The sequence below is a fragment of the Rhinoderma darwinii genome, chromosome 6 (assembly GCF_050947455.1).
Source record: "Rhinoderma darwinii isolate aRhiDar2 chromosome 6, aRhiDar2.hap1, whole genome shotgun sequence".
Lineage (NCBI taxonomy): Eukaryota > Metazoa > Chordata > Amphibia > Anura > Rhinodermatidae > Rhinoderma > Rhinoderma darwinii.
Window position 1 is genome coordinate 141898888 of NC_134692.1, and position 12506 is coordinate 141911393.

General features: G+C 38.1%; 1 protein-coding gene across 4 annotated transcripts in view; it reads right to left on the reverse strand.

The window, feature by feature from the left end:
* C6H16orf96 (chromosome 6 C16orf96 homolog) overlaps window positions 1-12506 on the reverse strand; it is a 24704-nt gene continuing 12198 nt past the window's right edge. For 3 of the 4 annotated variants that reach the window (XM_075830748.1, XM_075830749.1, XM_075830751.1), the window contains 11 exons: window positions 8079-8164; window positions 7890-8000; window positions 7034-7108; window positions 6059-6223; window positions 4833-4951; window positions 4364-4426; window positions 3545-3616; window positions 2223-2373; window positions 611-704; window positions 452-544; window positions 1-361 (listed from right to left, as the gene is read on the reverse strand). In XM_075830748.1, the coding sequence (XP_075686863.1) occupies window positions 213-361; window positions 452-544; window positions 611-704; window positions 2223-2373; window positions 3545-3616; window positions 4364-4426; window positions 4833-4951; window positions 6059-6223; window positions 7034-7108; window positions 7890-8000; window positions 8079-8164 (1178 nt within the window). In that variant the 3' untranslated portion in view covers window positions 1-212. The remainder of the gene's footprint in view (window positions 362-451; window positions 545-610; window positions 705-2222; window positions 2374-3544; window positions 3617-4363; window positions 4427-4832; window positions 4952-6058; window positions 6224-7033; window positions 7109-7889; window positions 8001-8078; window positions 8165-12506) is intronic. The other variant, XM_075830750.1, reaches the window with a different exon arrangement.

A 12506-nucleotide genomic window follows, 5' to 3' on the forward strand; every position in this document is an offset into this window, starting at 1 on the left:
AGGCCCCATCTGCCCGTCAACGCCCGTACATGACTTGCTCATGTGTCCGTTGAATTGTGCATTTATTGTATGACGGGAGGAATCAAGGTTTATTCCATACACAGTAAATAAAAAACTCTTGTTATAAAGTCTCAGGGGTAGATGCCCAGCAGAGGGTGGCAGCGGGGATGGCGGTGGGAATGATAGCCTGTTTTTGTAGGTCCCATCATAGGTCAGACCGCTTGCGTCTCGACGTTGATTGGTTGCTGCAGAATATCTGTGGTCTCTGTGGCTGAGGGCACGTGAAACGTGGGCTGCGTTGCGTCTGTGGCAGATGGCGCTTGTAGCGTGCGGGACGATCGCGCAGAGTGACTAGAAGGCCCTGTGAGGGGAGAGAGACGAGTTTATATAGATGCTTCTCTTATAAGCTGCTGACTACAGGGTTAGTGGCCCTTTAAGTTGTGGGGCTTACGTGAGGTGGGGGCACTGGAGTTCCTGTGGTGGGGGGTAGCGGAACGCGCTCTTTCCATCGTGATCCTGTATGGCGGCTGCGGAGTTTTCACTGCTGAGAAGAAGAGACGGGTCAATCCAGAATCAATGGTAAAAGTTGGGCTGCAGAGCTGACACTCACCTGGGGTGTCCCTCTCGGGAATGTAAGTGGTGAAGCTCCTGTCCATCCGTCCTTTATACATCACACCATCAATCCCCATCAAGTCAAACTCAGACTGTGATATAAAGACAAGGAGAAGTGGGAATATATCAAAATAACAGACAAGATCTCATATCTATCTATCTCATATCTATCTATCTATCTATCTATCTCATATCTATCTATCTATCTATCTATCTATCTATCTATCTATCTATCTATCTATCTATCTATCTATCTATCTGTCTGTCTGTCTATCTATCTGTCTATCTATCTATCTATCTATCTATCTCATATCTATCTATCTATCTATCTATCTATCTATCTATCTATCTATCTATCTATCTATCTATCTATCTATCTATCTATCTATCTATCTATCTATCTCATATCTATCTATCTCATATCTATCTATCTATCTATCTATCTATCTATCTATCTATCTCATATCTATCTATCTCATATCTATCTATCTATCTATCTATCTATCTCATATCTATCTATCTATCTATCTCATATCTATCTATCTATCTATCTATCTATCTATCTATCTATCTATCTATCTATCTATCTATCTATCTATCTATCTATCTATCTATCTATCTATCTATCTCATATCTATCTATCTATCTATCTCATATCTATCTATCTATCTATCTATCTCATATCTATCTATCTATCTTATATCTATCTATCTCATATCTATCTCTCTCTCTCATATCTATCTATCTATCTATCTCATATCTATCTATCTATCTATCTATCTATCTATCTATCTATCTATCTATCTCATATCTATCTATCTATCTATCTATCTATCTATCTATCTATCTATCTATCTATCTATCTATCTATCTCTCTCTCTCATATCTATCTATCTATCTATCTATCTATCTATCTATCTATCTATCTATCTATCTCTCTCTCTCTCTCTCTCTCTCTCTCTCTCTCATATCTATCTATCTATCATCTATCTATCTCTCTCTCTCATATCTATCTATCTCTCTCTCTCATATCTATCTATCTATCTATCTAATATCTATCTATCTATCTAATATCTATCTATCTATCTATCTCATATCTATCTATCTATCTATCTATCTCATATCCTATCTATCTATCTATCTATCTATCTATCTATCTATCTATCTATCTATCTCATATCTATATCTATCTATCTCATATCTATATCTATCTATCTCATATCTATCTATCTATCTCATATCTATCTATCTATCTATCTATCTATCTCATATCTATCTATCTATCTATCTATCTATCTATCTATCTATCTATCTATCTATCTATCTATCTATCTATCTATCTATCTATCTATCTATCTATCTATCTCATATCTATATCTATCTATCTCATATCTATATCTATCTATCTCATATCTATCTATCTATCTCATATCTATCTATCTATCTATCTATCTATCTATCTATCTATCTATCTATCTATCTATCTATCTATCTATCTATCTATCTATCTATCTATCTATCTATCTATCTATCTATCTATCTATCATATGGACACTTCTAGATGGAGACCTGCATGGTTATAACCTCCTGTCGATGTCGTCCTCACTTACATTCTTGTACTGGACTTGCCCGGGGTCGCCATACGGGTAGACAGTGGTGAGGTTTTGGTTGCGGGTTGTCTTTCGGTGGAGTGAGCAGGATGTGTGGGGTCTCGGGGGCTCATTGTACTGAAACTCGGGGTCTGACACGTGCGGGGGATCTCTGGAAAGAAGAGTCCACATGAATAAAGGGTTAATACAGCAGACAGGCCCAGCTCCTCTTGTGTGAGGTCCCCTATAGTCTGTGCGGTCCTGTATACAGGGAGAGAAGTGCTGACTATTTCCAGTCACCTATTTATAGATGTGTCAGATTCCCCTCCGCTGACGCTCTGTCTCCAGGGGCCGGCGATTCCTAATAATGACCTGCACTAGTGTCACTGCCCCCCATAAAACATATACCTAGTAGATATGTTATTGAGTCGTCCATTAAGATGTTAAAAAATCTACTCAGCAGCTGCTCCGTAATTATATCTGTCACTGGGAAAGCTGGGTGATCGCCAATATGGCTGCCATTATAACTCGCTGACCGGGTCGCCATAAAATACCAGTCAGATAAAAGAGGGAAGTTGTCTTATTATTATCTAGATATCCCTGGTGGTCTATTGTACTAGAGAGGCCAATGACAAACTCCCTGGTGGTCTGGGGCAGTGAAGGGTCAATTCACACTGAATTTTGTTTGGCGCTGATTTTGACAGGGAAACCGCATTGATTTAGCACCAAAAAACGGCCCAAATCGCCACCTTAATCTCGCTATGAGGCAGGTGCGTTCTTTATTCCTGAGCGGTTGTCGGCTGCTCGCGGAAAATGATAGCGGTATTTTCTTTCTTCCAGCCGTTACCGACTCTCACCCCCCATTGAAATCATTGGGAGGCAGGAAAAACCTGCGGCACGCATTTTTTAGCGTTTTTTTCACCTGCGGCCTTTGCATTAGATCCAACAGGCACGAGCATAAAACGCGGTGAAAATGCAGAAATGTAAGCGCTGGCAGTTCAAAATCTGCCTCAGAATTCCTAAAGGAAACCGGAGACAGATTTTTTTCTGCCTGCAAAAAAACTCTGTGTGAACAGGGCCTTAGTGTTTGTATCTCTGGTGGTCTACGGCAGTGAAGGGGTTAGAATGAACATCTCTGCAACTGAAACACTGCAACAAAAACTGCATGTGTGAACCCGGTCTTAGACAGCAGGCAACCCTAAGCTCCCATGAGAGGTGTAGCTGTGTAGTTTAATGCTGACAGCCATCCTCTTTTTATGAATGGGAAGTTGTCACAGCTCCGCCCCTAATGTCACTGATAAGTAATAGAATCACTCTTCCTCCAACTGCAGCGGAACACACACCCCGAATTCTTGCTGTAGTCACCGCTGATTGTCTGATTCCGGGGGATCAGAGAACGAACAGTAACAAGATGCCTGGAAAAAAAGATATTCATGTAAATATCTACAATCTAAAAAGTGAGATAGATAGATAGATATGAGATAGGAGATAGATAGATAGATAGATAGATATGAGATAGGAGATAGATAGATAGATAGATAGATAGATAGATAGATAGATAGATAGATAGATAGATAGATATGAGATAGGAGATAGATAGATAGATAGATAGATAGATAGATAGATAGATAGATAGATAGATAGATAGATAGATAGATATGAGATAGATAGATAGATAGATAGATAGATAGATAGATAGATAGATAGATAGATAGATAGATATGAGATAGGAGATAGATAGATAGATAGATAGATAGATAGATAGATATGAGATAGATAGATAGATAGATATGAGATAGATAGATAGATAGATATGAGATAGATAGATAGATAGATAGATAGATAGATAGATAGATAGATAGATATGAGATAGGAGATAGATAGATAGATAGATAGATAGATAGATATGAGATAGATAGATAGATAGATATGAGATAGATAGATAGATAGATATGAGATAGATAGATAGATAGATAGATATGAGATAGATAGATAGATAGATAGATATGAGATAGATAGATAGATATGAGATAGATATGAGATAGATAGATATGAGATAGATAGATAGATAGATAGATATGAGATAGATAGATATGACATAGATAGATAGATAGATAGATAGATAGATAGATAGATAGATAGATAGATGTTTGTATACTGACGGTCCGGTTGCCATGGTTACAGGACGGTCGCAGGATATGCACTTGACTCTCTCAAACAGTTTCCTGTGGGGTGATAATAATGATCAGGACTCGGCAGTTTCCTCTCCGGCCTCTATATCTGCACTTCTCTCCTCTCTCTTCATATAATAATAATAGTTTTAGCCCCTGCGCCGCCTCTTGTGTGAAGAAGATTCATATTTTAGTCCCTGACTGGGTAACAGGTGTTGGGTGATAATTAATCTTATCGGGGTAGTCACCCAGCTTTCCACAGACCCAGATCACATATGTACCTGCAGTTTTAAACAGAATTACACCTGTCCTTCTCCCTCTTTCCTATTGTGAAGGTGTCAGTCTTCACTGTAATTCTGGAATTTTATTCCTAAATCAAGAAGCTCAGGTTGAATAGAGCTACAGGCCCCTCCCCCATAGACGGGGCAGCAGTGCCCCCTTATTGCTTCCAGCCACTCACTTCCTGAAGCCCGCTGCCCCGTCTGGATCATAGGTTTGGCTGGAGCTGAGATGCTTCTTCAGGAACCTCCAGAGCTCCTCCAGGTCTTTATATACAGAATCCAAGTCTGAGGAACTCAACTAGAAGTTACAGGGGGACAAGAGACCCTCACATTACACGCAGCACAACAGACGCTCCAGCTTGTAGACACAATGTCATGTGAAGGGGACAAGTCAGAGATACACAGTGGAAGGAGCAGCACAGAGTATTTCAGGAGAGGAGTGTGTTCATCTTGCGGGGGGCACTGACGTATATGATGATGTTAGTGAGGACGGGGATAGTATCATGATGAGGGGAATGAAGACAAGTTTAAGATTACAGATTGAGTTAAAGTCCCTGAGGGTCCCAGCAGCACAGAGTATATCAGGGAAGGAGTGTGATGATCTTGTGACCTTTACACTCATGTGGTGATGTTAGTGAGGACAGGGCGGCATGTGCCAGGGCGCAGTGTCACGTGTGTGGGGGCATAATAATGGAATATAGGTTGCCAGCAGCACAGAGCATTTCAGCAGAGGAGTGTGCTGATCTTGTAGGAGGCACTAATGAGGACAGGGCGGCATGTGACAGGGACAGTGTAATACAACAAACAGGAGAAAGAAGACAATCATCTGGGTTCCCAGCAGCACAGAGCATTTCAGGCGAGGTTTGTGCTAATCTCATCCCTTTTGCTATCGCCATGGTTCCCTTCCTTCTCGTGTCATTGCTTTATGATGACGTGGATTGTTCTTATAGATAACAGTGTTTTGTTTTGCTTTATCCATGGGGCCTATTTGTATGGATTCCGTATCTGCCCCTCCCCCATGAAAGCACAACTCTCAGCGTGTTTCCTAGTGATCTGACGATTGCTCAACTGGATCCCGGGACAAAGGTCTCAGCCATAGAAGCTGCTGAGAGGCTCGAGAGCCGCGCGCCCATCTCCATCCACCTCCGGGCCCGTCCTGCCGCTGACACGGGCCCGTCCTGCCGCTGACACGGGCCCGTCCTGCCGCTGACACGGGCCCGTCCTGCCGCTGACACGGGCCCAGAGGTGGATGGAGATGGACAAAATATAAATAAAGTTTATTGAAAGGTGTTTCTTATTTTCATGGCCGTTGTAATCATTTCACTTCCCGCAAGGCCTGACCCTATGTTGTGCCGGTATCAGGGGTGTATATAAGTGTACGTGTGTATATATATATATATGTTACCTTGGCCTCCAGTCCCGCCAGCAGCTTGGCCAGCATGTTTTGCCACTCGGACTCCTGTGCCGCCAGTTTCTTGATCAGATCCTCCAGTACGGAATTGACGTCACCGATGGCGGCCTCCAGCTGAGCGTGCCCCACCTTGGTTTCCAGCGCCCGTTTGTCAGCTTTCTGCAAATAAGATGGAGCGGAAAACGTCTTCACTGCGACTTATCGTAAACATGTTGACCATTGCCCTTCCCCGCCCATTCCCGTGGTCTTTACCAACCATCTTGTGCGGTAACATAACAATCTCCGTGCCAACCGGGCCCGTCCTGGTTCCCTACAGCCCGCCAGATCAGGCCCTGGCACACAAGGTCTGCGCTGCACCACATACAACGTCCTGCACTGCCCGGCGTCACGACCTTGTGCATCGGGGCCCGATGTGGCAGCGTGTGGGGACTGGGTCCTAAAGACATGAAAACCGGGGCGGTGGGTAGACGCCTTTTTCTTTGTCTGATCTGGGGTCTGATCTTGAAGTCCATGCTTGGGGGGGGGGGGGTCCCATTTAAAAGAGTGGCATGGGGTCCAGCATTCTCTAGTTACTCCCCTGATCTTGTCCATGTATTTCTACTCTGTATTTCAGGTATTTACTTTTCTGGGGACAGGAAGTAGCTGTCTGACAGTGACCACAGTCAGCCATGCTAGCTCTTACAGAGCTGCTTTACTGTCATTCCGCCACTCACAATCTCCCCACTCAGCTCTTTCTGGCAGCTCTGGATGTGACTGGAGTATAAGACCCTCAAGATCTGTGAAGGTGATCTGAGGTCTCAATAACTGAGACCAGGGCCAGATATATGGCCGGAGATTGTCCATCTAGAGGACCACCACAGCTTATCAAATACCCTGTGCCAGTTCATTTAGGACCAGAGCCCCCTCTCTAGTTCTGCTGATCATGGTCTACCACCTAATGATGTCTGAGACCCCAAAACACGTCCTCACCAGATTCACTTCCAGCATGAACTCCTCCCGATCCAACTTCTTCTTCTCCAGCTCATCAATCTGACTCTGAAGCGTCTGCAAGGAGATGTTATTATTGTATCAGACCAGCATTACATGACAGGATTACATCCATGGCTCAGCAGACCGTATCACACATGATAGGATTAGATACACAGCTCAGCAGACAGTATCACACATGATAGGATTAGATACACGGCCCAGCAGACAGTATCACACATGATAGGATTAGATACACGGCTCAGCAGACAGTATCACACATGATAGGATTAGATACACTGCTCAGCAGACAGTATCACACATGATAGGATTAGATACACAGCTCAGCAGACAGTATCACACATGATAGGATTAGATACACAGCTCAGCAGACAGTATCACACATGATGGGCTTAGATACACCAGCTCAGCAGACAGTATCACACATGATAGGATTAGATACACGGCTCAGCAGACAGTATCACACATGATAGGATTAGATACACAGCTCAATAGACAGTATCACACATGATAGGATTAGACACACAGCTCAGCAGACAGTATCACACATGATAGGATTAGATACACAGCTCAACAGACAGTATCACACATGATGGGATTAGATACACAGCTCAGCAGACAGTATCACACATGATGGGATTAGATACACAGCTCAACAGACAGTATCACACATGATGGGATTAGATACACAGCTCAACACACTGCCCCCTAGAGATTATTTTATAATGTTGGTCATTATGGCAGTGTTGAGGCCATTATCGCGGATGTACCGTTGCTGCTTGTGCTTCTTGCTCCCACCTTACAACCATTATTAACCCTGTCCTTTCTGCTTCCTCACCGCGGTCTCGGACAGATCTGCGGCCAGTTTGTCAGTTTTGGTGTCGAGACGTTGTAGAGCCATATTCAGGTCATGGAGTCCACTCCTGAGAGCATTCATGTCCACCTTGTCCTGAAAGTGATGAAAAGTAAAGGTAAAGCTACTGAAGACTGCGCCGAGGAATCACGAGGAACATCTCCAGACACCGACCTTCTTATTCTCAGAGAAAAGACTCTCCACATCCTGTCTCAGGCTCCGCAGCTGCTGAAGTAAATCCTCAGGAACCCCCATCTTACCTGCAATCAGAGGAAACTGGTGCTTATATGCTAGTCCATAGGAGGCAGTATTATAGTAGATATATTTTTGTATATAGGGGGCAGTATTATAGTAGTTATATTCTTGTATATAGGGGGCAGTATTATAGTAGTTATATTCTTGTATAAAGGAGCAGTATTATAGTTGTTATATTCTTGTATATAGGGGCAGTATTATAGTAGTTATATTCTTGTACATAGGGGGCAGTATTATAGTAGTTATATTCTTGTATATAGGGGGCAGTATTATAGTAGTTATATTCTTGTACATAGGGGGCAGTATTATAGTAGTTATATTCTTGTATATAGGGGGCAGTATTATAGTAGTTATATTCTTGTATATAGAGGCAGTATTATAGTAGTTATATTCTTGTATATAGAGGCAGTATTATAGTAGTTATATTCTTGTATATAGGAGCAGTATTATAGTAGTTATATTCTTGTATATAGGGGCAGTATTATAGTAGATATATTTTTGTATATAGGGGGCAGTATTATAGTAGTTATATTCTTGTACATAGGGGGCAGTATTATAGTAGTTATATTCTTGTATATAGGGGGCAGTATTATAGTAGTTATATTCTTGTACATAGGGGGCAGTATTATAGTAGTTATATTCTTGTATATAGGGGGCAGTATTATAGTAGTTATATTCTTGTATATAGGGGGCAGTATTATAGTAGTTATATTCTTGTATATAGGGGGCAGTATTATAGTAGTTATATTCTTGTATATAGGAGCAGTATTATAGTAGTTATATTCTTGTATATAGGGGGCAGTATTATAGTAGTTATATTCTTGTATATAGGAGCAGTATTATAGTAGTTATATTCTTGTATATAGGAGCAGTATTATAGCAGTTATATTCTTGTATATAGGAGCAGTATTATAGCAGTTATATTCTTGTATATAGGGCGCAGTATTATAGTAGTTATATTATTGTATATAGGAGGCAGTATTATAGTAGTTATATTCTTGTATAAAGGGGCAGTATTATAGTAGTTATATTCTTGTATATAGGGGGCAGTATTATAGTAGTTATATTCTTGTATATAGGAGCAGTATTATAGTAGTTATATTCTTGTATATAGGGGGCAGTATTATAGTAGTTATATTCTTGTATATAGGGGGCAGTATTATAGTAGTTATATTCTTGTATATAGGAGCAGTATTATAGTAGTTATATTCTTGTATATAGGGGGCAGTATTATAGTAGTTATATTCTTGTATATAGGAGCAGTATTATAGTAGTTCTATTCTTGTATATAGGAGCAGTATTATAGCAGTTATATTCTTGTATATAGGGCGCAGTATTATAGTAGTTATATTATTGTATATAGGAGGCAGTATTATAGTAGTTATATTCTTGTATAAAGGGGCAGTATTATAGTAGTTATATTCTTGTATATAGGAGCAGTATTATAGTAGTTATATTCTTGTATATAGGGGCAGTATTATAGTAGTTATATTCTTGTATATAGGAGCAGTATTATAGTAGTTATATTCTTGTATAAAGGGCAGTATTATTGTAGTTATATTCTTGTATATAGGGGCAGTATTATAGTAGTTATATTCTTGTATATAGGGGGCAGTATTATAGTAGTTATATTCTTGTATATAGGAGCAGTATTATAGTAGTTATATTCTTGTATATAGGAGCAGTATTATAGCAGTTATATTCTTGTATATAGGGCGCAGTATTATAGTAGTTATATTATTGTATATAGGAGGCAGTATTATAGTAGTTATATTCTTGTATAAAGGGGCAGTATTATAGTAGTTATATTCTTGTATATAGGAGCAGTATTATAGTAGTTATATTCTTGTATATAGGGGCAGTATTATAGTAGTTATATTCTTGTATATAGGAGCAGTATTATAGTAGTTATATTCTTGTATAAAGGGCAGTATTATTGTAGTTATATTCTTGTATATAGGGGCAGTATTATAGTAGTTATATTCTTGTATATAGGGGCAGTATTATAGTAGTTATATTCTTGTATATAGGGGCAGTATTATAGTAGTTATATTCTTGTATATAGGGGCAGTATTATAGTAGTTATATTATTGTATATAGGAGGCAGTATTATAGTAGTTATATTCTTGTATATAGGGGCAGTATTATAGTAGTTATATTCTTGTATATAGGAGCAGTATTATAGTAGTTATATTCTTGTATATAGGGGGCAGTATTATAGTAGTTATATTCTTGTATATAGGGGCAGTATTATAGTAGTTATATTCTTGTATATAGGAGCAGTATTATAGTAGTTATATTCTTGTATATAGGGGCAGTATTATTGTAGTTATATTCTTGTATATAGGGGCAGTATTAAAGTAGTTATATTCTTGTATATAGGGGCAGTATTATAGTAGTTATATTCTTGTATATAGGGGCAGTATTATAGTAGTTATATTCTTGTATATAGGGGCAGTATTATAGTAGTTATATTCTTGTATATAGGGGCAGTATTATAGTAGTTATATTCTTGTATATAGGGGCAGTATTATAGTAGTTATATTTTTGTATATAGGGGCAGTATTATAGTAGTTGTATTCTTGTATATAGGAGGTAGTATTATAGTAGTTATATTCTTGTATATAGGAGCAGTATTATAGTAGTTGTATTCTTGTATATAGGAGGTAGTATTATAGTAGTTATATTCTTGTATATAGGAGCAGTGTTATAGTAGTTATATTCTTGTATATAGGAGCAGTATTATAGTAGTTATATTCTTGTATATAGGGAGCAGTATTATAGTAGTTATATTCTTGTATATAGGGGGCAGTATTATAGTAGTTATATTCTTGTATATAGGGGCATTATTATAGTAGTTATATTCTTGTATATAGGGGGCAGTATTATAGTAGTTATATTCTTGTATATAGGGGGCAGTATTATAGTAGTTATATTCTTGTATATAGGGGCATTATTATAGTAGTTATATTCTTGTATATAGGGGGCAGTATTATAGTAGTTATATTCTTGTATATAGGGGGCAGTATTATAGTAGTTATATTCTTGTATATAGGAGCAGTATTATAGTAGTTATATTCTTGTATATAGGGGGCAGTATTATAGTAGTTATATTCTTGTATATAGGAGCAGTATTATAGTAGTTATATTCTTGTATATAGGAGCAGTATTATAGCAGTTATATTCTTGTATATAGGAGCAGTATTATAGCAGTTATATTCTTGTATATAGGGCGCAGTATTATAGTAGTTATATTATTGTATATAGGAGGCAGTATTATAGTAGTTATATTCTTGTATAAAGGGGCAGTATTATAGTAGTTATATTCTTGTATATAGGGGGCAGTATTATAGTAGTTATATTCTTGTATATAGGAGCAGTATTATAGTAGTTATATTCTTGTATATAGGGGGCAGTATTATAGTAGTTATATTCTTGTATATAGGGGGCAGTATTATAGTAGTTATATTCTTGTATATAGGAGCAGTATTATAGTAGTTATATTCTTGTATATAGGGGGCAGTATTATAGTAGTTATATTCTTGTATATAGGAGCAGTATTATAGTAGTTATATTCTTGTATATAGGAGCAGTATTATAGCAGTTATATTCTTGTATATAGGGCGCAGTATTATAGTAGTTATATTATTGTATATAGGAGGCAGTATTATAGTAGTTATATTCTTGTATAAAGGGGCAGTATTATAGTAGTTATATTCTTGTATATAGGAGCAGTATTATAGTAGTTATATTCTTGTATATAGGGGCAGTATTATAGTAGTTATATTCTTGTATATAGGAGCAGTATTATAGTAGTTATATTCTTGTATAAAGGGCAGTATTATTGTAGTTATATTCTTGTATATAGGGGCAGTATTATAGTAGTTATATTCTTGTATATAGGGGGCAGTATTATAGTAGTTATATTCTTGTATATAGGAGCAGTATTATAGTAGTTATATTCTTGTATATAGGAGCAGTATTATAGCAGTTATATTCTTGTATATAGGGTGCAGTATTATAGTAGTTATATTATTGTATATAGGAGGCAGTATTATAGTAGTTATATTCTTGTATAAAGGGGCAGTATTATAGTAGTTATATTCTTGTATATAGGAGCAGTATTATAGTAGTTATATTCTTGTATATAGGGGCAGTATTATAGTAGTTATATTCTTGTATATAGGAGCAGTATTATAGTAGTTATATTCTTGTATAAAGGGCAGTATTATTGTAGTTATATTCTTGTATATAGGGGCAGTATTATAGTAGTTATATTCTTGTATATAGGGGCAGTATTATAGTAGTTATATTCTTGTATATAGGGGCAGTATTATAGTAGTTATA